Below are 27,162 nucleotides of genomic sequence, written 5' to 3' on the forward strand. Positions count from 1 at the left end.
CGTGAGACTGCAAACCAAAATCAACCAAATCTGGTGAAATTTTACTTTCAACTAGTACACAGTGCAGTCAAGAAGCATAACAAGCACTTAATGCTGAAGCCTCAAAAAATATTGCAGCCACAAAAACATTGCAAAAAACACAAAGCACAAGTAAACACTAGAGAGCACACAGTAGTTTAAATACTGGATGACACATTACTACAAATGCTTGAGAGTACTATATTTTTTCTTACCTTGTTTCAAGAAATAGCAACAAAATAAAGTCTTGATTTCATCATCATAATGCCTGTAATGTGAAAAGCTATGCAGTGTGTGTCACTGAATGTTTTCTTAAAGATTATTGCAATACATGTGCACATGGGGCCTGTGATATACACATCACATTTATCATATTTCATAAAATATCACTTTTTGCTATAACCCAATGTACAATTATTAACAAGGAGGCAATAAAGTTATTATTATTAGTAGTATTATTACATACAATTAACCCTAATCTTGTCAGCTTTAAGTACATTTACTTGAACACATACGGATTTATAAGAAGGATTCAAAGATGGTTATTGAATGTGGCAGATGAGTTACGCATTAATTATTCACTGGGTTTCCACTGGTCCCTGTTTTCGCTGATCAGCAAAATCCGCTAAATTAAATCTATGTGAACATGTAAAATAAAAATAAAACTTATTTTTTCCTTGACAAATTCGTGAAATTAAAACAGAGTGCATATGCTCAAAACATCAAAAAAAGTGAAAATAAATACTGTATGTCTGAGATTCGGTTGGCCATCTTGAACCAGAACCTCATTGGTCATTTTAAAACTATCTGTAAACTAAAATGATACGCATCAATGTCCCTTGAGGTTCTACATCTGCACCCCGTTAGAATATCAGAATGTAAAATTTTGGAGCATTTTTATCCTAATAATTGGCTCATGAAACAAATTGTGCACGATCAGTCGTGGTCATTTTATGAAAACAGACACAAAAGACATAGATGTCTCATTGTTCCCATTTTTAGACTTAGCTGATGTAGTTGTTTACATTAAGATGACCACATGCTTCACAAGTCACTGCAATAAACTGTAGAGTATCAAAGAGTTAACTCACTAACACAGTGGCAGCACAGTCCCTCTCTGAATACAAAAGACTCCATTTCTAGTAAATGTGAATAGGAAACTTGAGAATTGAACGTACACAGAACCGCATGCAATGTTTATAGAAGGCAAACACCTAAATAATGTGTTCTAATTGAATTCTAAAAGCATACGCTGTATTTACGAAAATTACCAAAGCTAACATTAAATATTAGTCTGCATATGCATTCTAATGGTACTGAACAATGTAAAAGAATAATAAAAAATAAAATAAAGAAGTGAACCAACAATATAATGAAGAAATAAAATGTCTAAAATTGACATTTACAATGTTTATCAGTAATATTTGAACGAATCAGTTTACATTAGAAGTTGGAGAAGCTTATGAATGAGCTGGTTTAAGACAAATATGGTATATTCCAAATTGCCTTTCATGAGGAAAATAATGTGTAATGTAAGTATATAAAACTGTTATTGTTTGAGTACTCCCAAAATATATTAAATTTTCAAGCATTGTACTTCATAGTAGTTAAAATTTCATGTAAACAACTGTAAGGCTAAGAAAAAAAATATCTCTGTATTTTGTTTCTGCGCGCATCATTTTGAACTACGCGCCTCGAACGTTTTTTTCCTTCTAAAGCATTCAATAATGCGCTTGTACTCACACTTGTCTCAAATTACCCCAATTTTAGCTCAGTATTTCAACAACAAAAAATCGCCTCGCCGCCTCATTTTAAAATTTCCATGAAACAAGAAACGGAGAATTTTTTTTCCTGGCCTAAACTACTGTATTTTTATTCTTTATACATTTCTACAGGAAGTAAATTCTACTACCATAAATGATTCTTACCTTAATGCCTTCAAGATTGACTCTATTCCACCAAATACTAGAAGCTGTAACATTTTAGCTCAAAATCAATATATTGCTAGCTTTCTATGGTGATGTATTATCAGTCAGGTCTACAGAGACGGCAGTGCAAAACAGCATCAAGAGTGATCATCAAACTGCACTTAGAAAATATGAACTGATGATATATGTGTATTTTTATTACAAATGAAATTCCTTGTCCCAAAATTCAGCAGAATTTGGGAACCGTTGTATACAATCCATTTGTGTAACTTTGTTATCAACCACTTTAATGGGTTAAAAATAAAAGTGCGCCCTCTGTAGGTGAAGTGGTCACTTAAGGTTTTTTAATCAACCATGATGAAAGTTGCACAGATCTTCGCACAGATCATTGAAACATTAGTTCTTCATATCAACATTATATTCTTGAGTATCTCTTTGTGATAAAGGATATCTCTTCTTCTGCCAAAATGGGGGTTTCTTTGAGGGTCCAGGAAGCACAATTTCTACTTAATGTAATCCGTTTTGTTGAAGCATAGACTGTCTGTGGTTGAAGTCAACTATTAGTTGATCTATTAGAAGAGCATATGGCTTGAGTAAATTACAAAAGTGTTTCTATGGTCCATATAAGTATTATTTTAATGAATCAAAATACAACAAATGCAATTTTTGGTCTATACAATGTGAAGTTCTTCTCACAGAGCAAATACAGCACCGTAGTTGAGTATAAACCCCTGCTTGAGTATAAGCCCCCCCCCCCCTCCAAATTTACAGCATTTTACAAAAAGCCCCCCAACCCCAGCAAAATTATTTGGTATGTGAATAACGGTAGTTCCCTTTCTGAAGGATGTGGTGGCGCTGAAAAGTACCATTTGATTTGTGTTTGCACAGTATACGCAAACGTTAATGTACTTCCACTTTGAAATAAGTTTCGTGTAGTACCAGATTGTGGAGGTATGTACGGGTATCCCAAAAGCACATCTGTGGGTGTGTTTTGCAGGCATGCAGAAGCCATAACACTAATGTCTGCGTGTGTTTCATGTTTTGTTACCCCAAAGCGTACAGATCTATATTCACATAAAACTGGGTTGAATGCTGTTCCACTTAGTAAACGCACCCAAGAGTGATTAGTGACCCCGGGGCATAACGGCCAATCCTCAAGTTAATTTCTAGTATCGTACACACAACAATTTGTTTATAAATAAATTAGCATAAATTATCGCTCGGGAGAAGTTTTAACTTTTATTCGTTTATAAGCCCCCCCCCCCCTAATTTTTTAGAAATTTGCCGTTTTCCTGGAGGGGTTTATACTCGGACAACTACGGTACATGCACAAGTCATTGCAACACATTTAAAATGCACGCAATATATATAATGCTTGGAAAAAAAACATTCTTAATGTCCATGAAATTTAGTGTACCCACAGTAGTATGAAACTATATGTATTACCGGTAGATCTAGTACGCCACCACCAAGTAGAAACTATATTTACTGGATCTAGTTTTTTTATGTGGAGCCCAAGCAAGGAATATGGGGAAGGGATAGAAGAGAAAACCAGTATATGTACTAAATCTTGTATGTTGTTTCATGTGGGACCTATGCAAGGTATATGGGAGAAGTAGAAACTATATGTACTGGATCTAGTATGTTGTTTCATGTGGGATCTATGCAAGGTGTATGAAACTATATGTACTAGATCTAGTATGTTGTTTCATGTGGGAATTATGCAAGGTATATGGGAGAAGGTGAAAACAATCAAAGTAGAAACTGTACAAAAAAGAAAACAATTTTATTATATTGTATCAGTAAAAAGTTAACAAGATCATTTGTTCCTGTATAATCCTAATATATTTTAAAAATTTAAAAACAACAACCTGGAAACAAGTCCTGAGGTTTTTAACTGTTAAAATCCACAAACATGTACTTTGTGCGTGTTTGATTGTAGAAAATGCTGTTTAAAATATAAAAACATGCCAAAAATTAAAATGTATGCTTTAGGTAGTTGATTAGTAAAATAAATATAAAATCATACCAATTCCTATCTGGCAACCCATCCCCCACATTCAAATTCTTTAGCCGAGAGTGGCTATCGCTTGTATACTGTCCTCTATACAGTAGGCAGATTGCTGATTAAATTCACGTTGATGACATCCAAATCATGGTTGCTGTGACTTGTCAAATTGTTTTCAACTGTTGTTTTGATTATCTAAATATTAATAGTATTTAAATATTTATATATTAATCATAAACCACATCCATGGGTAATCCAAAATAAAACAAAAGTGAATATTGTCACTGCGGTAACATTTTGCTAATTTGCTGACAGGCGATACTTGTTTCTCCGGAAACTGAAGCAGTTTAAAAATAAGTATACTCTGATGTCGGGTAAGCTTATTTTTTAATAAATATATTTAAAGACATTTATAAACCAAACTTCATTAGATATCAGTGTCATTAAAATCTGCAAGAGACAACTGGCCTGGTTAATCAAGCAATTCTCTCCAGTTTTGTTTCTATCAAAAACAACATATGCCACTGCACAAACTCGTACAAAGTGCTACTGAATTTGAGTTTATTTAGTACATGTCTTTGCTGACTTCAGTGTATATTAAATGAACCAAGATAAAGTCTCATAAACTTGATTTTCTTCTAATTTTTTGGACATTGTACTTTTCAAATATGTGCAGCATGAAATTTGTTACAGACATCTTCAACCATGACGTAAACTACTAATTACATAGTATATCTACCGGTAAGTGACAGTGACAGTGTGAGCACAGTAAACGACTGACAAAGTCAAGATGATATAACATTATTGGTCCAGTAGTTTTGAACAAAAACCACAAACATTTTGAATTGATATAAAATTTAAAACACGACCCTTTCACTATATTTAAGTCAGTACTAGTAAAATTAGGAAAACATTGATTGTCCCATCGCAAAGAAAATCTGACAGTTTTTACCAACAAAAAAAACGAAAACAAAACAAAATATGCAAGGTAAGCTCTACCTTGTACATGTGTTATGGGTAAAATGTAATTTTAATTCTGGTCATCCTATTGTTTAACTTTGTACATGACTGAGACAAAGTAAACAAATAAAATATGGCCACCCTAAAGCAATATATAATATATTAATATTTATCTTAAAAAAATTAAAAATCTGTTTGACAGTATGAACTTGAGTTTCATATATGGAAATACATTTGAAATCACTTTTAATATTCCATTAGACTTAAAAGTCTAAGGATTGGAATACATGTGATGAAAACTGGTCAAAGCCTATGTATATATTGCCATCATCGTCTATTTTAGTGGGGTACACAACAGTTTTGATATCCCGTCCATTTGGATGCTTCACTTTGCCAGTTTCCAAGTCAAATTTCCAGCTGTGCCATGGGCATCTCAAGCATAAAGAATTGCCAGGGAGTTCTTCTATATCACCAATGTGAAGAGGACCACCTATAAAGCAAATGTGTACAAAAAAAAAAAAATGATGTTAAATTTAGATTGAAAATCCTTCACTTGCATTTTTTATTTACATGTAATTTGAAGGCACACAGTCACAAACAACCAGCATACTGTAAAACATGTCTTTTTCACAAGCATGTTTTTTTGGCGAATTTAGCGAGAGAACTGATTCGCTAATTCAAGATGTCGCTAATGACTTTATTATAAATTCAAAATGGCCAAGGCTCGGGAATTACACTTATTACACACTAATTACACTTGACAGTTTTACTTCCTTTTTATGGAGGTGATAACTGTGCATTTGTTTTGGCACAAGACAGACAAGTATTGTGAAAACAGAAAATCAACAATGATAAGAGAGTTTCGCTAAATCAACATTTAGCTATTATGTCATTATACCACAATTCGCTAAAGTAGTATGTCACTTTTTCAACATGTTTTACAGTATACTACCATGTTCTCACTAGAGAAAGTTAGAAGAAAGTTGCGCATACTAATTTAAAAAGATAAGAATCTCATAATCAATTCAATAATGTGCACAATAGTAGCATTCATGCATAGCTCCTTAGCATGAGCTATTCATTCAGTCCTCATCTGGGCCATCTGGCGCTTGAGGCAAAACAAGGAGTTTCCATCTGGCTCTGTCAGCCACTATCCTGGGGGCAGTCTCAAGGGACGGTCTCTTACTCCTGGGCTAAGTACAGATTAAATCGCTCCAGATCCTTAGCACGAAGTTTGTGTGTGTACGCTTAGGCTACACCGATTTAATTTTATGGATGACATCCGCGCGCGCATTAGTTTTCGCCTGTTCTCAAAACAAAAACAAAAAAATCTCCAACGACGAGTCTCCACAGATCGGTTTTCTGTCCGGAACTTGCCGACTCATATTGTCGCAAAGCGCCGACTTGTCGTAAAACTTGTTTTGGACTACCTCAAAACCAAACTCCGCACAGTTAGATGCGCGTTACGTAAAGCGCAAAGACCTATGGGAAAGAGATTGCCTCAAAACATGCAAATTTTGCCATAAATGATCCAACATGGCGACCACACCACCAAATTACGTGAGCATAAAAGTTCAGAGGTGAAACGGAGGGATTTTTGTAGACTGGTACGCAATTGATGTTGGCAAGGGAGACGTTTACACAGCTATACGAGAGGTCGGTAGCGGCAAGCGAGTTTCGCCCAGACAACTTTGAGAACATATTGTCCAGAGTGGCTGTCCCGCGTTTCTTCTGCTATGATGAGAGAAATGGGAGAGGAGTGGAGGTGTATGGTGGCCTAAAAGTCGGTCAGGCGACAAATCAGTTCAGTTGCTTTGTCCGCATTGAAGTCAACAAAACTGCAACGAAAGCAACAGAAGCTCCTTGGCCGAAGTCTGTGGTTAAATTCGTAATAATAGCTCCGTAATCCTGTGGGTTTAGCAGCAATTTTCAGGAAAAAAATGAACTGACGACAAGATGCTACTCCCTGTTATTCTACAATCTGCACTTTCTGAATTTGTGTTGGTATTGTATTATAACCGTAGAACTATCATGTATACCTTCCTAGTTACTGTACTAATAATCATAGTTAAAATGAGTGAAGATTTTTGTATATTCTGAACAAGTTGCGGCATTCCTTAGCCCGTGCTAACCGTTGTTTCCTCCTGTGTGTGAATGCATTTGGGTCTATCCGGTATGCAAACATACGAGATGAATAAATCTTAGTTCGTATAGTGAGAACATTACAATAAGAGCTGACTCATAGATAGACAATGTTTTGTTTGATCATATATTTCTGCCTTTTGTGTACTTTTTCAATCAAGCAATTATAGTTAACAATTCTGGGTCATGTAAATGTCATAATAATAAACATACATATAAACTTGTTGGAACATGAGCTAATCTTTTGTTAGCTTAATGTTGGAACCAATCTGCATATTTTGAGTTTAACAACGTATACCGGTACATAAGTTACATCGGCATAAAGGTCACACAAAAAAGTTAATAATAATAACTTTATTACACTACTAAAAACCATCAGAGGGTTTTCGTATGGTAAAGAACATAAATAAATACAAAGACAATACACAAAATTCAAAAGAGATAAAATTAAAAGGAAAATTGTCAGTAAAAATAAAAGAAAAAATAAATTACCGGTAATTACTTTCTGTGGTTTTAAAAATTGTTCAATTCAAATATTTTGCAAAGGCTATCTTATTCAGCATAATCCTTTGAAATATTAGTTGCGTTCAAGCACAGCTCCTTAGCACGGGCTAAGAGATCAAATTCCTTAGCCTGTGCTAAGCAAACGTGCGTGAACGCTTAGCACGGGCTAAGGAATGCTAAGTACGGGTTAAATCTGATCCGAATTTAAGACGCGGTCTAGACCCTTAGCACGGGCTAACGACGTGTGCGCGAACGCTTAGCCCAGGGCTAAGCACCCTCTGCAGCGACCTTTGGGTGTGAACATTATACACGTGATAATATATATCTAACTTTCTCATTCCCAAAATGGCAACCGAGCTCAGTGTACACGCTTCCACACTGATCGGGTCACTGTAGTAGAGTGTACAGCAGCTCCAATCGTAGAAAAAATAAATTTGGTTTGCTGTCTACGACATGCATTAATAAAACTCTGTATTCTGTTACGCGGTTGTATACTGTTTCTGTGCATCCAAATAAGTTGGGCCCGTCTTCTCTCGCGTTCCTGTGCACGTTGCTTCAAAATTAGAACGAAACATTTCAGCAGCAGAAATAGAACTTCGCGTGTTCCATTTTTCGTTCGTAAACAGCGGCTTGTCAAAGGTCACCGACTGAAGGCGCCCCTTAGCCCGTGCTAACACCTGGCCCTCCCTGTGCGTGGACGCAATTGGGTCTAGCCGAAATGCAAATATGCTCGATAAGCCTAAATCAGCTTAAATCTTAGCCCGTACTTCGTGTAACGTGAACACAACTATGGATTTCACATCCATTGTGTAAATATTTATTGCACAATCATCAAACAGTTTTTTTTCTTTGTTTATAAATAGCAAGCACAGAATAGCAAAATTGTTTTTCATCTCCTAATGTTACATTTTTTACAATGTCTATTTTCAAATTCTATTTTGGGTTTTGTTCTTCTACCTACCGTAGTTCTGTTTCTAAATTTTGGCCACTCAGACAGAATTTTGAGATAATTTTTTTGAAGTTGAAATTATTGCAAATAATTTTCCATGTCATAACTTACTTTGAATAATTTGTATGTACTCAGTTTTGTTTCCCTATTTTCATTGGTTTCAATAATATTGGAAAATCATGTGAACACAGTGTATGTCTATTAATAACTTCATTAATTATGTAGTCCAGAAATTGGAAACTACTGGAATGTGATATTTTTTCATAATTTACATAAAAATTACTGACCTGCATGTGGACACTGTTCGTTAATGGCATATACACGATGACTATAACGAAATAAAGCAATCTTTTGACCATTCATGTGCACTAGGTTTCCAGCAGGTGTACTGCTCTGACGTCTCAGTTTCCTTTTGGCAGTGTTCAAGTTGTGCACATTACATCTCTGTTTAGGGTCTGACCAGTCAAACAATTCTGAAACCAAAAATATAGTGAGCCACAATGTTCTGTTTGAGGTACCGCAATGTACAACAAAGACAGCCACAAGATAATTGCATTTTTATTTTCTGGCGTAAACTTCATTTGCAACAATTCATAAACTGTTATTTAGAAAATATTGGAAACTCATGTTCATCGTGTTAATTTGGATAATACATTAGTCTGTATTCTGTATTCAACAATAGTAAAAGTAGTATTGTACATGTATTTCATTGAACTGATTTTTTTGTGTGTAATCATTAGACTGGCATATGAAGGCTTAAAATTATCTACTGTAAAAGAATCAATTATTCACTGGGTTTTAATTTTGCTTATTTCGCTGACTGGAAAATGCGCTAAATTAAAACCCAGTGAAAATGTAAAATTTAGCATAGAACACATTATCTAAATGATAAAACCATGAATTTAAAACCCACTGAATATGCCTGAAATGCTATATCAGCGAAATTTAAACCCAGTGAAAATTAGTTATTTTACAGTATATGTCTAATTGCAGGTAAGCTATTAAAACAATTAAACATTTTTTTTGTAAATAAATAAACAAGCCATTGAATAGCACATACAAATATTAGAAAGAGCCAGCATATAATGAACAAGTACTGGACAGTGGTGGTATATGTAGTGCAATACAAAGACACATCTTTGTTGCTACCTGTATTTTATCCAGTGATCCATTCATGCTACTTGACTTTTGATAAGAAAGTCATTCATTTGAAAAGCCCTAAACATGAAACTGACAGACAGCTGTTAACACCCGTCTGGCATAAACAATGTCAGAGTAATCACAGTCGCTGGTATATCTACCAGTAGCAAGACTAGACATGATGATTTTGATGAACAAGTTATGCTGTGTGCAAAAAAATGTCCTCCCACCAAAGTTACAAAACCAAAAGCTGGGCACACTTTTTTTTTTTTATAAATACATACTATTGACACAACAATTTACATACTCTTTCTTTTAATTTTCTTAAATATTTAAAATTTTTAATACAAACAGAAAGAGATGTAATGATATCAAGCACTATTTATCAGTACGCACCGCACTCATTGATTGGCTGGTTTGATTCAACTGCCATTGAAATTTATAAATACTGTATTAAAAAACTAGGTTTCTTGTGTAAAGTTTAAAATCTAGGATAAATACATGTACGCTGGATTTGTAGGTCAAATGACTATAAAGTGACATACTTGATCATGACCAGGCAAGGTGCACTTTATAAAATAAAATTATGCGAATTTATATATTAATGATATACTAGTATATGAACAATTTCATTATCTGTGAACATTTAGGTTAATATAAATGTCATTGCGTCTCCAAGCCTTCAAACAGAATTTTCTATTATACAGTGTTGCATCTTCCTCTGATTAATAAGTCTTTTCTAATTGGTGTACAACTAATTTGTAACACCTGGAGTGAATTGATAAAATCATCATACCCATGACTTAATTCAGTACATGTATACATTATATCACAGTCCCTCTATCAGATAGAGACACTGTGATTATATCATCAACAGTGATTTGACCATGTAGTTTACGAGTTAAACCTACCTTGATAATTGATGTTGTCCACTCTAAAATACAGCACACCATTTACAAGTAACGTGAGGAGTGATGATGGCATTTTTACACACAGGACACATACAATTTTAAAATTAGGTAATAAAACGCACTAATGTACTAGTTCCACACCTAGATGATACACATGCAAGTGAGGAGACGAGAGTGCATGTGGTATAACGAACGCCTACTTTAACATGTGCATACACGCTGACTCATGCATTTTATTTGCCTACCGATCGTACGAAACAACAACACCCACACGTGGCTCTTTCAAAAAACGTTTGCTGTTCAGATCAAAACACAGGGCCATTGGCGTCATTTTGATCATCTATGTTTTTACCTAACAATTCATTATTATGCTAATTAAACCGGAAACTCCGCGCGCCGTTCGAAAACACTGGTGACTAATTGACACATTCCAAGCACGACGGTCGACAAGACTTAGATCAGTTAATGCGCCGTGGAAATACGATTACTTCCATGTTTGGACTGAACTGATGACTGAACTTTTGGTCGTTCATAACTACGGACTGTTTATGAAATTATCTACAACAAAACACACGCCGTCGATGATCCCCTTTGAACTAGCTGTGGAATCATAGCCCTATGTTGTCGACCGCATTATTTACGTGACAGACTCTGACCGGCCCAACAAAAATAAAAACAAGACGTCCGAATGAAATTGTTTATAGGGCAAAATTCGATTGTATGTCGCACCAAAGAGCTACGGAACCGCAGCTACCTTTGATCGTGAATATTAAGAAAATATGTGTACTCGGAATGACTCGTTTCCAAGTGTGGACGGACGTTTCGGTCGTGGGTTTTCAGCCTTGTCACTGTGCCATAAATTAATATATTAATATTCAAACTTGGTTGAATGGACAGTTGTCGTTAGACACACAACGGCTGCAAGTTAGGACACGATACGTGACAGTTCTCCAAAGCTTTATCTGTTGGGCTAGATAATTAATTCTGCCACTTACCTTCAAATAGCAACTTTTCAACTTTAAAGAATAGATCTCCACCAGAATGCTCCATGTAGAAAACAAAAAAATCGACATAATTTCTTTTAAATGTTGGTTTTTCGCTGGAACTTCAGAATTGCCGCCATTTTGAAAACTTTACAACAGCGCCACCTGCGTCAATATACAATGTGCCACTGTTTTTTTTTTGTTACATCACTCGTTCCCTCATAAGAGGTTCTAACATAGACCTTATAAAAAAAAAGTCTATTATTCTAAGCACGCGTTGACGGTCTGCATAACTCCTGAAGGTAACACGTTCTGGTACTTTAAGGACACATTTAGGCATTTTTGGAGTATAAAGGTGCATAATAGTCATATCATGAATTTATGAATGCCATTTTTTAATTGCACAAGTCACAATTGTAATACTTCATATTGTATATTTCGAAGGGTTTTGGTTAGGTTTCGCCATAACTTGGGGTTTCAAACATGAAAATAATTATTTACTAGCGTAATATTCAAAAATGGCAAACTAAACTCTGCACCCCATCTTTATCATCATCAAAGAGAGTTTCTCAATTATTTTAATATCAGTAAAAATAAAAACAATGCTTTTGCTTTCACATGAATTTATTAATGTGATACATGCACAAGTTAAAAAAACACATTAGACAAGACAGAGAGTAAAATATTGTGAAAATAACTAAATAATAAAAAAACAAAGACTTTTGGAATGGAGAATTTATAATGTGTAGAAAACATCCATATAGTCAGGGCACCTGTCGTGTTACAGATCCAAAAGACCAAAACAAGAAAATTAAAATTACAATGGTATCCATTTTCTTTTTATTGTTATAATTCTAGGCTGGAGGGGTGGACATAGTGGTCAAATGTTGTTATACATACATGTACTAATAATCCAAAACTAATGGGACCCACTTTGTTCATAACAAGATTACACACACACTAATGTTTCATTGGGTTTCATGTTGCCCACAGGTACATGTACAAATAGTAAAAGTAAATGCAAGTGAAAATTAATGATTTCATACTAAATTCACATAAATTAATAACACTTTTTTTCAAGCATGTACAACCAAAACAGTAATAACAATATTATGTAAATATAAAATGAATGATTATGAATAAAAAATTGGAATTACATTATTGATTTTAAACCCAGTACAAATCATTTCGGATTAACCATGGATCTTGTTGACAAGTACATTTTTGTAAATTTTTAAAATGTTGATTTGAATTACAACATCAAATTGTGATTCATAAGAATGATATATTGTGTCGCAGAGTGCCGATTGGTTGACATTAAGGTCATTTCGAAATTTTTATATCAGTGATGTGAAAATCAGTTAGTGTGATTGGTTGAACTGTTTTCAACTGCCATTCTCAGATTCTAATATTACCGATATTAAAATATTTATAAAGTAATCATTAGCCAAATCCATGGGTTATTCAAAATGAGTGTATTGTAGATGCGTGTCAATGAAACTTACCCTCAAATAGGCATTTTACATTCAACTATTTTTAATTTCATTATTTTGAGACTATTCACTGCATTTTAACTGAAACAAGTTCGATTGTAATTTTATATGTTCACATGGATTTAAAGGAGTCCGAGCCAAATTCAATTTTTGAACTACCGTACTGAGCATTATATGCAATGCATTATGGGACTTAACCTTGTATATAATGGAAAACTATAACACTTAATTTTGTTAAATTTTTCAATAATATTAATATTCATATCAATATTTATATTATACAACCATTTTCCATGATATTATGCACTCTATCTCGTGCAAAGTTGTACAATGACCCTTTTCAGTATTCTAATGGCATTTATCTATAATAATGAAAACATGAATAAGATGACTTATCTTCAATTTGGCTTAAACCTCTCTAATTTAGTGAATGCAAGTGAAATAGTGAAACTAAAATCAAGTGAATAATTAATGCGATCATGGTAACATCACTCTCTCAACCCCTCTTTAACCATGATACCCGGTACATTTTAGATAACCATGTGTCAAACCTCAAACATACATATTATTATTACTTATTAAACTATGCATTTAAAAAAGTATGCACAAATTTTGAAAAAAAATATTAAATTGATAGGGTTCCCTTGTATTGCCAGCAATTTAGTTTTTAAAAATTATAATAAAAAAATCATTCAGTAAAATGTATCAGAGGGAAAACTAACTGTAAGAATCTAAAGAAGACTTCAACACCACATCCTATGTCTGTGTGTATTTTAAGAAGGAATGAGTATGTAAATAAAATAAAAATTTGACACCAGACTGATAAAAATTGTAAATGCAGACATCACGGTTACAATAAAGTACATAACATTTATATACAAATAAAATACATGACTTAAAATATATCACACAGAGACACAATACACCGTGGAGTATAAACAAAATGCATCTTGCAATAAAATCTTTAAATATATCATATAGAACACAATATAGCATAAAGTATACATCACCATTCATAACATAAAAAATATACCCTTATAGAAAAACAATCTTGATAAATATATATATTTATGTGAATTACATTGGAAAGTACAGCATGAAAAAATGTAATTGCGATAGAAGTTGTATTTAAGTTACTTTTGAAATCTGTGATATGTGCCACATTGTAAACCTCAAAATAAACATGACGTGCAACACTGAATAATTAAAAACAATACATGTATAAATATTTAACTTAGTGTGATTATATCATAAATGAATGTAATTATGCAATAATGTAGTATTCCATACCACAGATACTAATAAATATACTTTTAGAATCATGTTTTATAATTCTGTCATTTTCCTCTCCCAAAATGCTTATGGTACTAGGCAGTTAATGATAAATAACATCACTTCATTAAAATATAAACAAAATAACTTCCAAAGTCCCTCAGAATATATATACAGACACACAACACTGTAATTCTCTATTAGTAGTGCACATGCTTATGTTAATGACAGGTGTGTCTACTATTATCAAAATAAGTCATGTTTAATTATCCAGCAAACGTACAATAAAAGCAATTTTCGGCTTGTGCACTTCTACGAGAGCAAACACAGTTGGTATGCATAACTGACAGTGAAAGTCGTCGACATGCAGAAAACAAATGCAAAAATGTTTTCTTAGTTTTATATAACTTGAATAAATATTTAAATAATTGAATACATCTGGTGGGATTATAAAATGTAATATGATTAGACACCAAACATGATATATTTTGTACCAATAACAAACAATCTAAAACAAAGGCAGAAGAAAAATCGTTTTACAAATTTAAATACAAGGTCAAATATATTGAAGGTATTGTTGTATAGTGATATGTATAGAATATGTGATATTAGAGTTTACAAATTTCACAAACGGAATTTTCCATCAAATTGCTAGCACACACATTTTGTATTCACTATATGTTTCATTATTAAATTATGATATAAATTGACCACACTCATCTCTGTCATTGCTACTAAAAGAACCAGTACAAGATATTTGGGCTAAAACTAATTAGATAATGTTTACACGTTTTGGTCAAATTCAATCAAGGTGAATTTTGGTAAGGCAAGCAGAGAGTATAAAGAACAATTTTGTGAATCGTGCGAATAAGTGACAATGGCAATAAATATGATGGCAATATTGATACGACGATAATAAACTGGAAATAAGTTTAATTCTGTACTCTTGTCTGTAACCATTAGCCAATTTGAACCAAAGATTCAGAATTACTTTCTTTATATTTCATAGCATGTATTTATGAAGCAAATTAGCATTTCTAATTGACGATAAGTGATTATTTGATTTCTCACATAAACACACATCTATAGCATGGCAGTAACAAGTCTATCATTAATATATCCAATATTTTGCACATGGTCAGTTCTAAAAATGTATTATGCGGGTATATATAAGCAGTAACTATGCATACATGTGAGAAAACATCAGAAATCCCAAACTAATTTGCATATGGATTTAACTGTTAACCACCTACTAATTGGTTCATTCACTTTACTGACAGACAATTTTCTTTCAAAAATCAAGTATAAAAAACAAGGTTACATCAGCATCTCAAATTGTTCAGCCCAACTAAAGGATTAAATATCACATTTACTCATACCCCTAGGTATTAATTCTAAACACAATACTCTACTGCACTAATTCACAGGATTGCAATTAATATTTCATCTTGATCTACCTTACAATTTACATCTGAATATATCTACGGTAGATAGGAAGGTTTATTTATAGAGTCATTCTATGGTGGTTAAAAAGTACAAAAAGCTAAAACTCTATATTGTCAAGGTTTACAGTGGATATTGCTGCTAAATTTAAATATAATATCAGCACTGATAAAAATGGAAAAATATACATCTGAAAACTACTGAATTTCACCCAAAAAATCAAGGAATTATTTTAATATTCATAATGCTGTCAAAAAAATATCCAAATGCACAGACCTGGTAAATTAGTCTTGATTGAGTAAAATATAGGTACTATACTAGAATGTTATATACATTTCCAAAATCTCTCTCTTTATAAAAACTTCAAACTTGCATAAAAAAGTAAAATTTGATCTTAAACTTTCACAATCCTGTTTCATTCTCGCAAGTCTATTCTTATTGCACGAGATCCATTACTACTCATCATTCAATTAATTCCTTTAATGATGGTGTTTTGATTCTGGAATTCCCTTTCCACCTCCAGAGGGTGTAATTTAGGTCACATGATGGTGACTTTAATACACATTTTTTAAACCTAGTATATAACAAGACCCAGGTGTTTTTTGACACAAATTTTGAAGCAGCTTGCCCAGACTAGCACACAAAACACCTGCATAATCAATTGTCAATTGTTAAATTATTATGTCCTTTAAATAATATTATTGCATTCTATAGATTATTAATTGTATTCTACTGGTAACATTTGATATGCTTTAGACATTGCATTCTATAGCATTTTACATATAACTTGTTCTCTATAGATATTCTATTCTATAGATTATTAATTGTATTCTACAGGTAATGCTTTATATGTTTTACATATTGCATTCTATAGATTATTAATTGTATTCTACAGGTAACATTTGATATGCTTTAGACATTGCATTCTATAGCATTTTACATATATCCATTGTTCTTTATAGATATTCTATACTATATATAATCAACTGGATTCTACAGAAATGTTTTATCTTCTATACATATAGAATTCTATGGGATTATCTAAAAGAACTTGTATTCTATAGAAAGTCTATTTTACAGTTTATCAATTGGATTCTACATATAACCATTGTATTCTAAAGATATTCCATTCTACAGGATTCTACAGATACTCCATTCTATTGTAGTCTTAGGGTATTTTTCAATCTATAGTATTCTACAGAAATCCATTGAATTCCATAGATACATTAGTGCTCTATAGAAAAATCGCATGGTTTAATTTTTAAATTAAATGGTATTAAGATTTGGGAGTTCCTATTTTGAACAACTTTTTTTTCAGGGAAGATTTTCCAGTAGCGCCATTCGCTTTCAAAAATTTTGAGATCTCAGAATATTTTTTCTTCTGTGCTAGACTGAGTGGAGTTTCACCTTTATAGTCTTTCATGCTAAGTGAGGCACCACTAGAATATAATAACTGAACAATTTCTAAATGCCCATTCTTTGTAGCTAAATGGAGTGGTGTCTGTTTGCAGCTGTCAATGAAATCAAGAGAAGCTCCTTGATTGACAAGTAGTTGGACAACATCATAGTGGGCTTCAGCAGCTGCAAGATGTAAAGGGGTATATCCACCAAAATCATTCAAAACTGGCAAGTCAATGTAAGCACCATTATCAATCAACAACTCAGTGACTGCTAAGTGCCCATGTAGTGCTGCTTTGTGCAGAGGTGTGTAAAGATGCCAATTTTGAGCATTTATTGATGCGTTAAAGTGTATCAGTTTCTGAATAGTGATAGGATGACCTTGCTCAGCTGCATAATGTAACGCTGTGCAATCTTCTTGATCTCGGGCATCTACTTTAGCCCCTTGGTCCACCAGGAAATAAACAACGTTATGATGCCCATGTCCAGCGGCAAGATGCAATGCTGTGACACCCTCGGCATAATAAGTATTCATTTCCATGCTTTTGAACGTAACGTCATGAATATTAAACCCTAAATCTAAGAGGTACATACACATTTCTACATGGCCACTTGATGATGCAACATGAAAGAAATTCAGATTTCGTGCTCGCAAGGTGCTATGCGGTTTCAACTCTGAGCGTGCACCTCTCTTTACCATCATCTGAACCACTTCAACATTGCCATTGGCGATCGCCCAAAAGAGTGGTGTTTCATTAAAATTTGAAGGGATACTAATAAAAGCTTTATGATCAAGTAGAAATTTCACAATAACAGGGTTGCCATAAGAGGCTGCCAAATGCAATGGTGTGATACCATCTTTACTGCGTACGTTTACATCAAAGCCACACTCAGAGACCAGATATTTCAAAATATGTAGGTGTCCCCACTCTGCGGCTTTATGTAATAGTGTTTTCTCTCGATCACATACAATAATTGGATCGCCACCATACCTTAACAACAACTGCACGGCCCGTAATTGACCTGCACAAACAGCCATGTACAGAGGTGTGTTACCATGATTACCAGCAATGTTAATATTGCTACCGTTTTCCCACAATGTTTGAATTAAAGCTAAATTTCCTCCACGAGCTGCATGATGCATTGAGGTCAGGTAATACTCGCATTCCCGATACTTATCAATCATCTGCATAACAGTGACATTTCTACACTTTTCTGCAACATCTCGAGCCGACAAACCTGAAAACATGCCAGCTTCAGATCCTGCTAGCATGTCCACGATTTCTTGGTAACTACCATAGACGTATAAACCGGTGACAATAATAGGCATATTGTAGACGGCCGCTTGATGTAAAACTGTAAATCCATCACGTTTGGCAGTCAATTCAACTCTCTTCATCAGCTCAAGAGATTCTCGTGTATCCCATCTTGCAATAGATTCAAACAACATCTCAAAATCTTCAGCTTCTGTGTGATATAAAGTAAAAAGAGACTGCAAAGGTGACTAAAACATAAATCTGTTTTGTAAACAACAACATTTCCAGTATGAACATAGAGGGCGTAATACAAACATGTGTGAATGATACTGTAAAAAGATTAATTATTCACTGGGATTCAATTTTGCTCATTTCGCTGACTGGAAAATGCGCTAAATTAAAACCCAGTGAATATGTAAAATTTAGCATAAAACACATTATCTAAATGATAAAACTGAATTTAAAACCCACTGAATATGCCTAAAATTAGTCATTTTACAGTATCATAAAGATGGCAATGAGCCCCAGCAAAATTAATTACATCAAATTTGCATCATTTGGAAAACCAAATTTATGACATTCCCAGTGACCTATGTGACCTTGTGCATGAATACCATTTCTAGTTGCAGTCTGAATCCACAAACACACGGTCTTTATTTAACACAGAATGGTAACATGCACAAACCTGAGCCATCGTTACAACAACAAATATTTAATTCCTAACTTTCTTTGCAATTGATACAGGAAAAAGAGCAAATATTTAATTTACGATACGAAGCATGATTAAAAACGGGTACCTGAAATGATTATTATTTTCAACGAGTTAGTACTTCTAATAAATAACCTGGCATGACAAAATTATTTTGGATCAGTCACTACTACTATGACCTTTGACCCATACTTTCCTGTGAAGCTAAGACAGTCCTTCATATTTTATCCTATCTTTAGTACCACCTGTTACATCATATATTACATAATTAGTCTGGTCTATACTTCTTTTACAGTAATCAAAAAATATACAATACAGTCAAATGTTAAAACCTTGATGATTATGACATTTTGAGTCGCTATGACTCCCCAGGGACCCTATGAAAATATTCACTGCTACAAAATTTAACAACTTTCCCTAACTCATGAAATTTACAAAATTAAAAACCTTTTTTTTCACTTCACATATACGTTATTATAACATTTACAGAAAAATATTCCTAGAATTGCTTTTTTTCTATCTGCTTAGAGATCAATATCCCGATTTCAGAAATACCACAATACAAGCTGTTTCACTGAAATGTTTCTCAGCATCAGATGGTAAAATATGCCAACTGTTGCATGAATAAAATGAGATCAATTTTCAAAAGTCAAAGGTTACTATTCTTAAGGTCGTTCGCGTGAATTTTCATCTATAAATATATCACATTTCACCCAGTATGAAAAATTAATTCAAGGGAAAACCTAGCACAATTTATTATTTTGCAACGATTCCAAAGCAATATTACACAGAAATATTTAGCCGCATATTATCTGTTTTTCGCCATATGTTTCCTGAGACAATTTTGAAATATGTTTACCAATGATGAATTCTTGAAATGTTGTAATTCTTTTGTAAATATTTGACTGATTATTGATGGATGCAAAATTTAGATCAAAGTTTTATTATCAAGGGCAACCAAATGTATAAAAACTACATTGCTACTATGTAAATGTCCAGGAAATGGTAGCTTAATATTTTAACAAATCTAGATTTTGATGCCAATCATAGAAAAAATATTTAATTTTAAATTATTATTTTAATTTAACATTTATTTTGAATAATTATTTCTTAATACAAAGAATAAGAGCTTGTGATGTTGGCATCAGTATCAATTACATATTCTCAAAAATAACATATGTATAATCTATTAATAGTCCCCTTTTTGGACGGTGTTGTGTTCATCCAAACTGTTCTATCATAAAAAATGATGGGTACATACAAGCAATAGCAAAATTGTTTGATTTTATCATGAAAAATACCCTTAATTTTTTACAATAGACGCAATGCTGGAAAAAATGAACCAGGTACGTGAAGGTTAGCTAACACTAGTAATCACAAAAGAGTTATTACAGTTGCTTACGATCACCTAGGTGTGGTCTACCAAGATTTATTGTATTTCAACGGTTCGCTGAAAACGCGTGTTCCACCAGGGACCAACAAAATAAATACAAACATATAATGGCTGCTATTCTTCCTCTTAGAATGTTTTATCATGTGCAATTAAAGGAATATGCAATGTTGCTTTTTAAAATAATAATAAGTTATTTTTGGAAAATCAGAAATTTAAATTAATTCTTATTTCTATTTCAATTAATCTATACATTTACATTGTCATGTTACTTCACTTTCATAACTAGAATTATAATTTAAGTTGTATTATTTGAATATAACACAATATTAACCATGCAGAAATTCTGAGGCAGTGTAGGACAAGTATTTCATATTCTGTTGTAATGGAACCGCTAAATTATTCTCAGCTTTGTTCTGAAAATATATTAACATTCTTACTAATGCAAGATGATCACCCCCCCCCCCCACTGCAATGAAGTTAACAACCCATAGATATTTTAAATTGTTGGAAAATATCTTTAACGATTCATTACAACTTTGATTTGTGAAATTTACGCTCAGGTACGGTGCAAATCTATTATTGTACAATGTGTGTGATAGAGAAAAAAAACAACACTGCAGAGTGGGGATGTATTTTGAAATATTTGCAGCTGCAGAGACCAAACATTTACTGATAACCTGCATAATTTTAGTTTCAAATTAACAGGAAATGAGACCCTAGTATAAATCAAACGTACTCTCCAGGAGTCCATTCTCCTCACTGGTTATGTTACATTTTGATTAATATCTTTTATGCAAACATATAATAGCAAGTAAAATTAAAGGTGGACTAGTTTGTGGATGGTAACAAAGTGATGAAAAGGTTTCCACAAAAGTATAATAAACATGGAGGGTAAAACACTAGCCATTCTTAAATATCCCATGAAATCGTCATTACTAAAACTACTATTACTCAAGACATTTCTGTAGTATTGACTTACCTGCAGATAGTGCTGGATTAGCTTGAATACTCTTTGTAACTTTGTTGCCATCTATTGACCCAGCACTAATATTACTCTCTAATTCATAGTTATCATCATAAAAACCTGGTGAAGTAAAGAAAAATCATTATCAAGCACAATTCCATATGTCACCACCTTTTGTCCCCTTTTACAAAGAATATTTTTATATATACAAGTATTCCAAAACCTGCAACCACTAGAAAATTAGGTATATTTGTGGTACAAACAATTATCAAAACAAATTACTGAAAATACGCAAAAATAGGCAAAATGTTAGCGGAAAAATCATGCTGCTCTTTGAATGAAATTTTTTTCCTGCCAACTTTTGAGTTCTGGTGCAACGTTTTGTACATTTTTGTTTATTTAAAATTTTCCTTTCCTTGTTTATTTCTGATCATATGGGCAAAATATTCCATTTGCTACAGGTTTCAATCAAAAGTTTTGAAAAAATATTTGAAAAATAACAATTTGGCAGGATGACAAGTATTTATTCTTAATAGTTTTAATTTTCGAGGGGGATTTTCCCCAAAAAACAATACAGAAAAAATCCAAGCTTATATGTCATGCAATACAACAATCTTTTCCTATATCACTAAATGATTATCTCTTTCAGAATATGACTCTTACCAATCATAAAAAATTTCAGATTACAGAACAAATTTATACATATTTACACACGAACAGACAACTGATGTTTTAATTTATTAAGCCAACCAATAGACAAGGTTTTGATTTCCAGGTCTGTCCCTTGGTTTGCAATATACTGAGCATCTTCATGACAAATATGGGGGTTGATTTTATAACCGATCATTTAAGAGCTTGTTTAATACACATGTTTGTTTATACTAGGTTGTGGTTGATCAAAGCCACTAATATTTCAAAACATGGCGAATAAAAATCAGTATTTTTTAATGTATTCTGTCACATGTTTCTCAAGCAGTAGTAGAAAATAGAATTTTTACTGTGAACGAAAATGAAAACTGCATAGTTAGATCGCCATTCATTTACTTGCATGGTATATAAACATGTAAATATCAAAGCAATTCAACAGGTGGTTGAAATTATAAAAGTATGAACAGATTCACGCTTATTGAGATTTAATGGATTGGACAAACAATATATTATTCAAAGAGTAGCACATCTTTCTTGCTAAGAATTCTGGGACTTTTTAACTTACCGCTTAATCTCTGCTTAAATGAACTATCTGTCTTGGGAGGATGTATTATCAATTTAGGTGCTGGATTTGAAGACTTGGCTGTGACTGTTTCTATCTTGGGAGCATCTTGAATCTTTGGAGTTGCATCTTTATGAGAGTCAATATTAAACTTCTCAGTAGTTGCATGTGTTGAAGTGTGTTCGAGTTTTTGAATTGCAGCTTTTACCATTGCACGTGTTATGGCATCTGGATCCTGTTCTTGTTGAACTGGTTGGGAAATTGCTGTCGAAGTTGAACCTAACTGAGAATCTGGTATTGTGGTATTTTCTTTTGTTGAGTACAGTTGCTTGTTCTCGAGAACTGTTGGTTCTGCCATTTCGTCAACAGTTTCGGATGTATAAATGCTCACAGCTGGACTACTTATCCAATCATCAATGACAGGTACAAGTACATCAGTATCATTGGTTTCATCCTCAGTAGCTGCAGGTATCTGCGTATTTGAGATGTCTTGTTCGGTTATCACTGGTTCCGATTTATTTATTTTCCAATCGGGATGGAAGACTTTACGTATCGGAGGAGTCGGAGGTGTCTTTGTCACATTTCTAGGAAAGGTATTGTCAGCATACAAATTTACAGGATTATCCTCACTAAGCTGTTCATTGATGAAATCTTGCTTCACTTCTTCTATAACCTTACCATCAATGTTCTCATGCTGTACAACTAATATGTTCTTAGATTTCTTTACAGTACCACTCTTACTTTGGACAACCATGGTCTTGTTTACATCTGGTATATTATCCTCACTGTGAATAAGTGCATGTAAAATTTTATTTTCAGTCATTGTGGAGTCAGCTTCTCTCTCTGTTATCATATTTATATCTTGTAGATTGTCTTCACTGGTATGAACAATTGCTTGGACACATTCATTTCTGTGTTCATTCATCACAGAGTCTTCATCCTCAACATCATTCTGAACATAGCTCTCATTTTGGTCAAACACTTTAGATTTGTTTTCATCCATCAAGAGATCTTCATTCTCAAAACTCTCCCTAACCCTACTGTCATTTTGGACAACCACACTCTTGCCTATGTGCCATGCTTCATCTTCACTCGTGTGAATAATTGCTTGCATACTTCCAGTTTTGTTTTCATTCATCATTGCATCTTCACTTTCAACTTTGTTACGAATATCATCTAGAAACTGTCTTTCTGGCAGTGACTGCAAAGAAAAATCTTCACTCGTTTCAGATAATGTATTTTCCTGGCTTGTTTCCTCGCTGTCCACACCTACAGATAGATCGCCTAAAAGACTACTAATGACATACGAGCTGATATCTTCAAATGCATGCTTGTTATACACTTTACTTGTATTTTCTTTTTTGTAAGCTGTTTCATGAAAAGTATCATTTGTCTCAGTATCAAAATTTTGCGTTTTCATGTTATTGCCAGGGGCAGATTGACTAACACCATTACTAGCTTCAGTCATTGATGTTGTTGAGGACTTTGGAACACGTCTGGATGTCCATTCTCTGTGACCCCATGGACTTTGTGATTCACTGCTGGAAATGGGTTTAGCATCAATTACATCCTTGAAGAACGCATCTCTTCTTTTATCTCGTTCACTCTTCAATCTGTTCTCAGTTACCACAGCAATGGGCGCTACATCACTGTATTGATGAGGATCCTTCACTGGAGCCATTTCTTCCTGCCTTACATTTAAAGGCATGTTAACTGAATCAGTATTGCACTTTGTCTCAGTAACTATGGGAACAGACATCATTTTCATCGAATCATCTTTCTGGAAAGGAGCATTCACAGATGCACTTATTACTTGCTCCTCAATTAAACTCCCTTTTTCTGAATCATTCTTTTTGTCGCTTTGTTTATTCTGTGGTGTGATATAAAAGTCATCAATAATTGCATCAGAATGTTTTTCGCCAACAAGAGCAGTTTGTACCTTCATAGCCACCACGTCTGGTCCAAGACCAAGAAGTTTTGCTGCCCTTTCTATAACATCAATCTCCACGTCAGCGTCTTGCACATCGGTGTGTTTGGGTACATTATCACACTCATCGGAATCCACTTCGGGTAGTGTTTCATTTTCTTTTTCCGGGGTGTCTGCATTTAGCTCTGAAATTGGCAGTTGAGGTAACATATCCATTTCATCAGTTGTTGTTACTTGGATATCATCATCTGACAAACTCCGAAATTTTTTGTAAAAAGACTGAGTATCTTTAGTTTTTTGTATGACAGTGCTCTCTATAATGTTTTCATTGTCTGCTGCCTTCATTGGGGAAATGTCAGCTTCATCTTCTATAGACAAATTTCCAACTTCCACTTCATGATCTGACTCTACTCTTTTTAGGGATGATTTAAGAATTCCTCTTGACATACTCCCTGCTCTGTTTTCATCTTTCATGAATCCTGAATCTATTGCCATATTAACTGTATCAATTTCATTTTCCTCAGCAAATTTTACATATTTTACTGGTTTCACAGACACATATTTTGGATAACGCTTCGGAATAGCTCCCTTATCCTGACTGTTGATAAGCAGCTTATCTGGATCGCTATGGTAACTGCTATATATATCATTCTCTTTAAAACGCAAGGGATTAGTTGCATCACCCTGGGAATCATTTTGTCTATTCTGATTCAAGATATGGAAACTCCCAGCTGGTCTATCTTCTAGAAAACTCCTAGTTACAGCAACATTTTGTGTAATTTTCAGAGTTTCTTCTTCAGGTTCTGGTGGAGTTTTCCTACCAGTGGTGATGGAGGGGTCAGTTTTAAGTATCACATCTTTTTCATCAGCCACTGACTGTTTGAGGTGTCCTGGTTCATCTTTTATTTTGCATGTTTCAATGTCACCCACTATATCTTCCATTACCTCTAAAGTACAGTCCTGCTTGTCATTTTCCAAATTATCTTTCTCAATTCCTGTTACCTTGGCAACCAGTCTTTGCTCATCCGTAAGGGCAACAGGGGCACTGTAACTCTCAAAATGTTTTGCAACTTGTGGTGGGGGTGATTTTGGTCCACTATCATCCCAGTTTACATCGGGTAATCTTGGTGCTCTTATTGTTACCACCTTGTGTGTAACAGATTTTGATTTTGTGCTGTTAATGTTCTCATTGACACAAGGTCCTAAAGCTGTTATTGCACCTGTTGGTTTTGCTGTGTATACTGTACTGCTGAGCGGTGAAGAATCTACACCTTGCAAGCCATGTACTCTTTTTCGTAACTTTTCAATTTTATCAATAATTTCTTGCGGTGTTACCTCCGATGGTTTTTTCTTCATTGGGACATCACTGCTCGACCAATCAATGGTGGTACTACATGTAGGTGACTGCATTTTACTAGTAGGCGAGATCTGGAATGAAAATTTTTTCTCACCAGAGTTTCCAGTGACCGTGCCTACATGACGTTTATCATCAATGTTAGCATTTGTATCTGATATTACATAATCAAACGTCCGTCCAACCATCCTTTCTTCAACACAAGTTTTATGTTTCTCAAGTTTTTCAATCTTTTTAATTTCTTGTGCGTCTGAAATAGATTTCCCTTCACTCTTTATTTGAAGAGAGCTGCCATACTGTTCATGACTATTGCGTTTCACTCCACTATTCATATTAGATGCACTTAACGGTTGTGTGGCATATTTAGGCATTGATTTACTCATTGTGCTGTAGTCTTGGACAGAATTATCCTTGTTAGTCGGTGTGAATAATGATCTTATTGTTGTTTCGTTGTCATCTTTCTCATGGTAGTAATTCATTTTTTTTCTTTCATCATCTGTATTATCATTCACATCTTCAGGTTGGTGTGTTTTTGTGGCAACTCCTCTGTGACGAAGATTTTTATCTTCTTGTAATTCCATAGGTTTATTATCTGGCAAGGTTTGCTTACTTTCTGTAGAATTCTCATTAGTTTTGGTTGCCTGACCTGCAATAAACGAGATATGAATGTTAAAAAAGATTTGTAAGATATCCCTGTAGCTAAATCATTTACTGATGGTACATCGTTCAGTGTAATCATTTCTGGAGTGAAAAGGTTTGGGAAAAAACACAGCAATTAGATTGAACAACATAAAATACAGACAAGTAGAAACTGAATGAAAAAACATTTCCGTCCAATCAAACCTATGAATAGAATAATAGACTGCAGAATTAACTCGTGTCATGGGCAGGGATTTTGAAAATGAAAATTACCATGAAATGATCATGTTTAACTGACCTGAATTAATTACTAATTACCTACAACATATATGTGCTTCAGCAAATATATCTTCGTGAATTGTCAACAGTGAGCCACGTTGGCCACAATATTTAAATTCACATCTCTGCATAATCTAGGATTATCAAATTGTTTTTTCACCTTCACGGCTGGCAGGGGGAAAAGGGTCACAATTTGTAGTTGTTCGTGTTAAAATGGCTGAATTACATAATTTTTTTTGCAAACAGAATTAGCCTATTGTGCTGGTATATATTAATAGTAAT

At 33.8% G+C, this 27,162-nt stretch overlaps 2 protein-coding genes across 2 annotated transcripts in view; both read right to left on the reverse strand.

The window, feature by feature from the left end:
* Positions 1 to 5,143: 5,143 nt before the first annotated feature.
* Positions 5,144 to 11,688, reverse strand: LOC100376947 (Rieske domain-containing protein-like). The gene is made up of 3 exons (XM_002740605.4): positions 11,556 to 11,688; positions 8,797 to 8,982; positions 5,144 to 5,404 (listed from the first exon to the last, which is right to left on the reverse strand). The coding sequence occupies exons 1-3, from the start codon at positions 11,608 to 11,610 to the stop codon at positions 5,178 to 5,180; spliced, it is 468 nt and encodes a 155-aa protein (XP_002740651.1). The 5' UTR covers positions 11,611 to 11,688; the 3' UTR covers positions 5,144 to 5,177.
* A 461-nt stretch (positions 11,689 to 12,149) lies between these two features.
* Positions 12,150 to 27,162, reverse strand: part of LOC100375149 (uncharacterized) — a 36,005-nt gene continuing 20,992 nt past the window's right edge. Inside the window, exons 3-5 of the mRNA XM_006823868.3 lie at positions 22,685 to 26,608; positions 21,487 to 21,591; positions 12,150 to 18,616 (exon numbers count right to left, since the gene is read on the reverse strand). Coding sequence (XP_006823931.1) covers positions 17,028 to 18,616; positions 21,487 to 21,591; positions 22,685 to 26,608 — 5,618 coding nt within the window. The 3' untranslated portion in view covers positions 12,150 to 17,027. The remainder of the gene's footprint in view (positions 18,617 to 21,486; positions 21,592 to 22,684; positions 26,609 to 27,162) is intronic.

This window comes from Saccoglossus kowalevskii, chromosome 1 (assembly GCF_978046115.1).
Source record: "Saccoglossus kowalevskii chromosome 1, keSacKowa6.1, whole genome shotgun sequence".
In the NCBI taxonomy this organism is placed as follows: domain Eukaryota; kingdom Metazoa; phylum Hemichordata; class Enteropneusta; family Harrimaniidae; genus Saccoglossus; species Saccoglossus kowalevskii.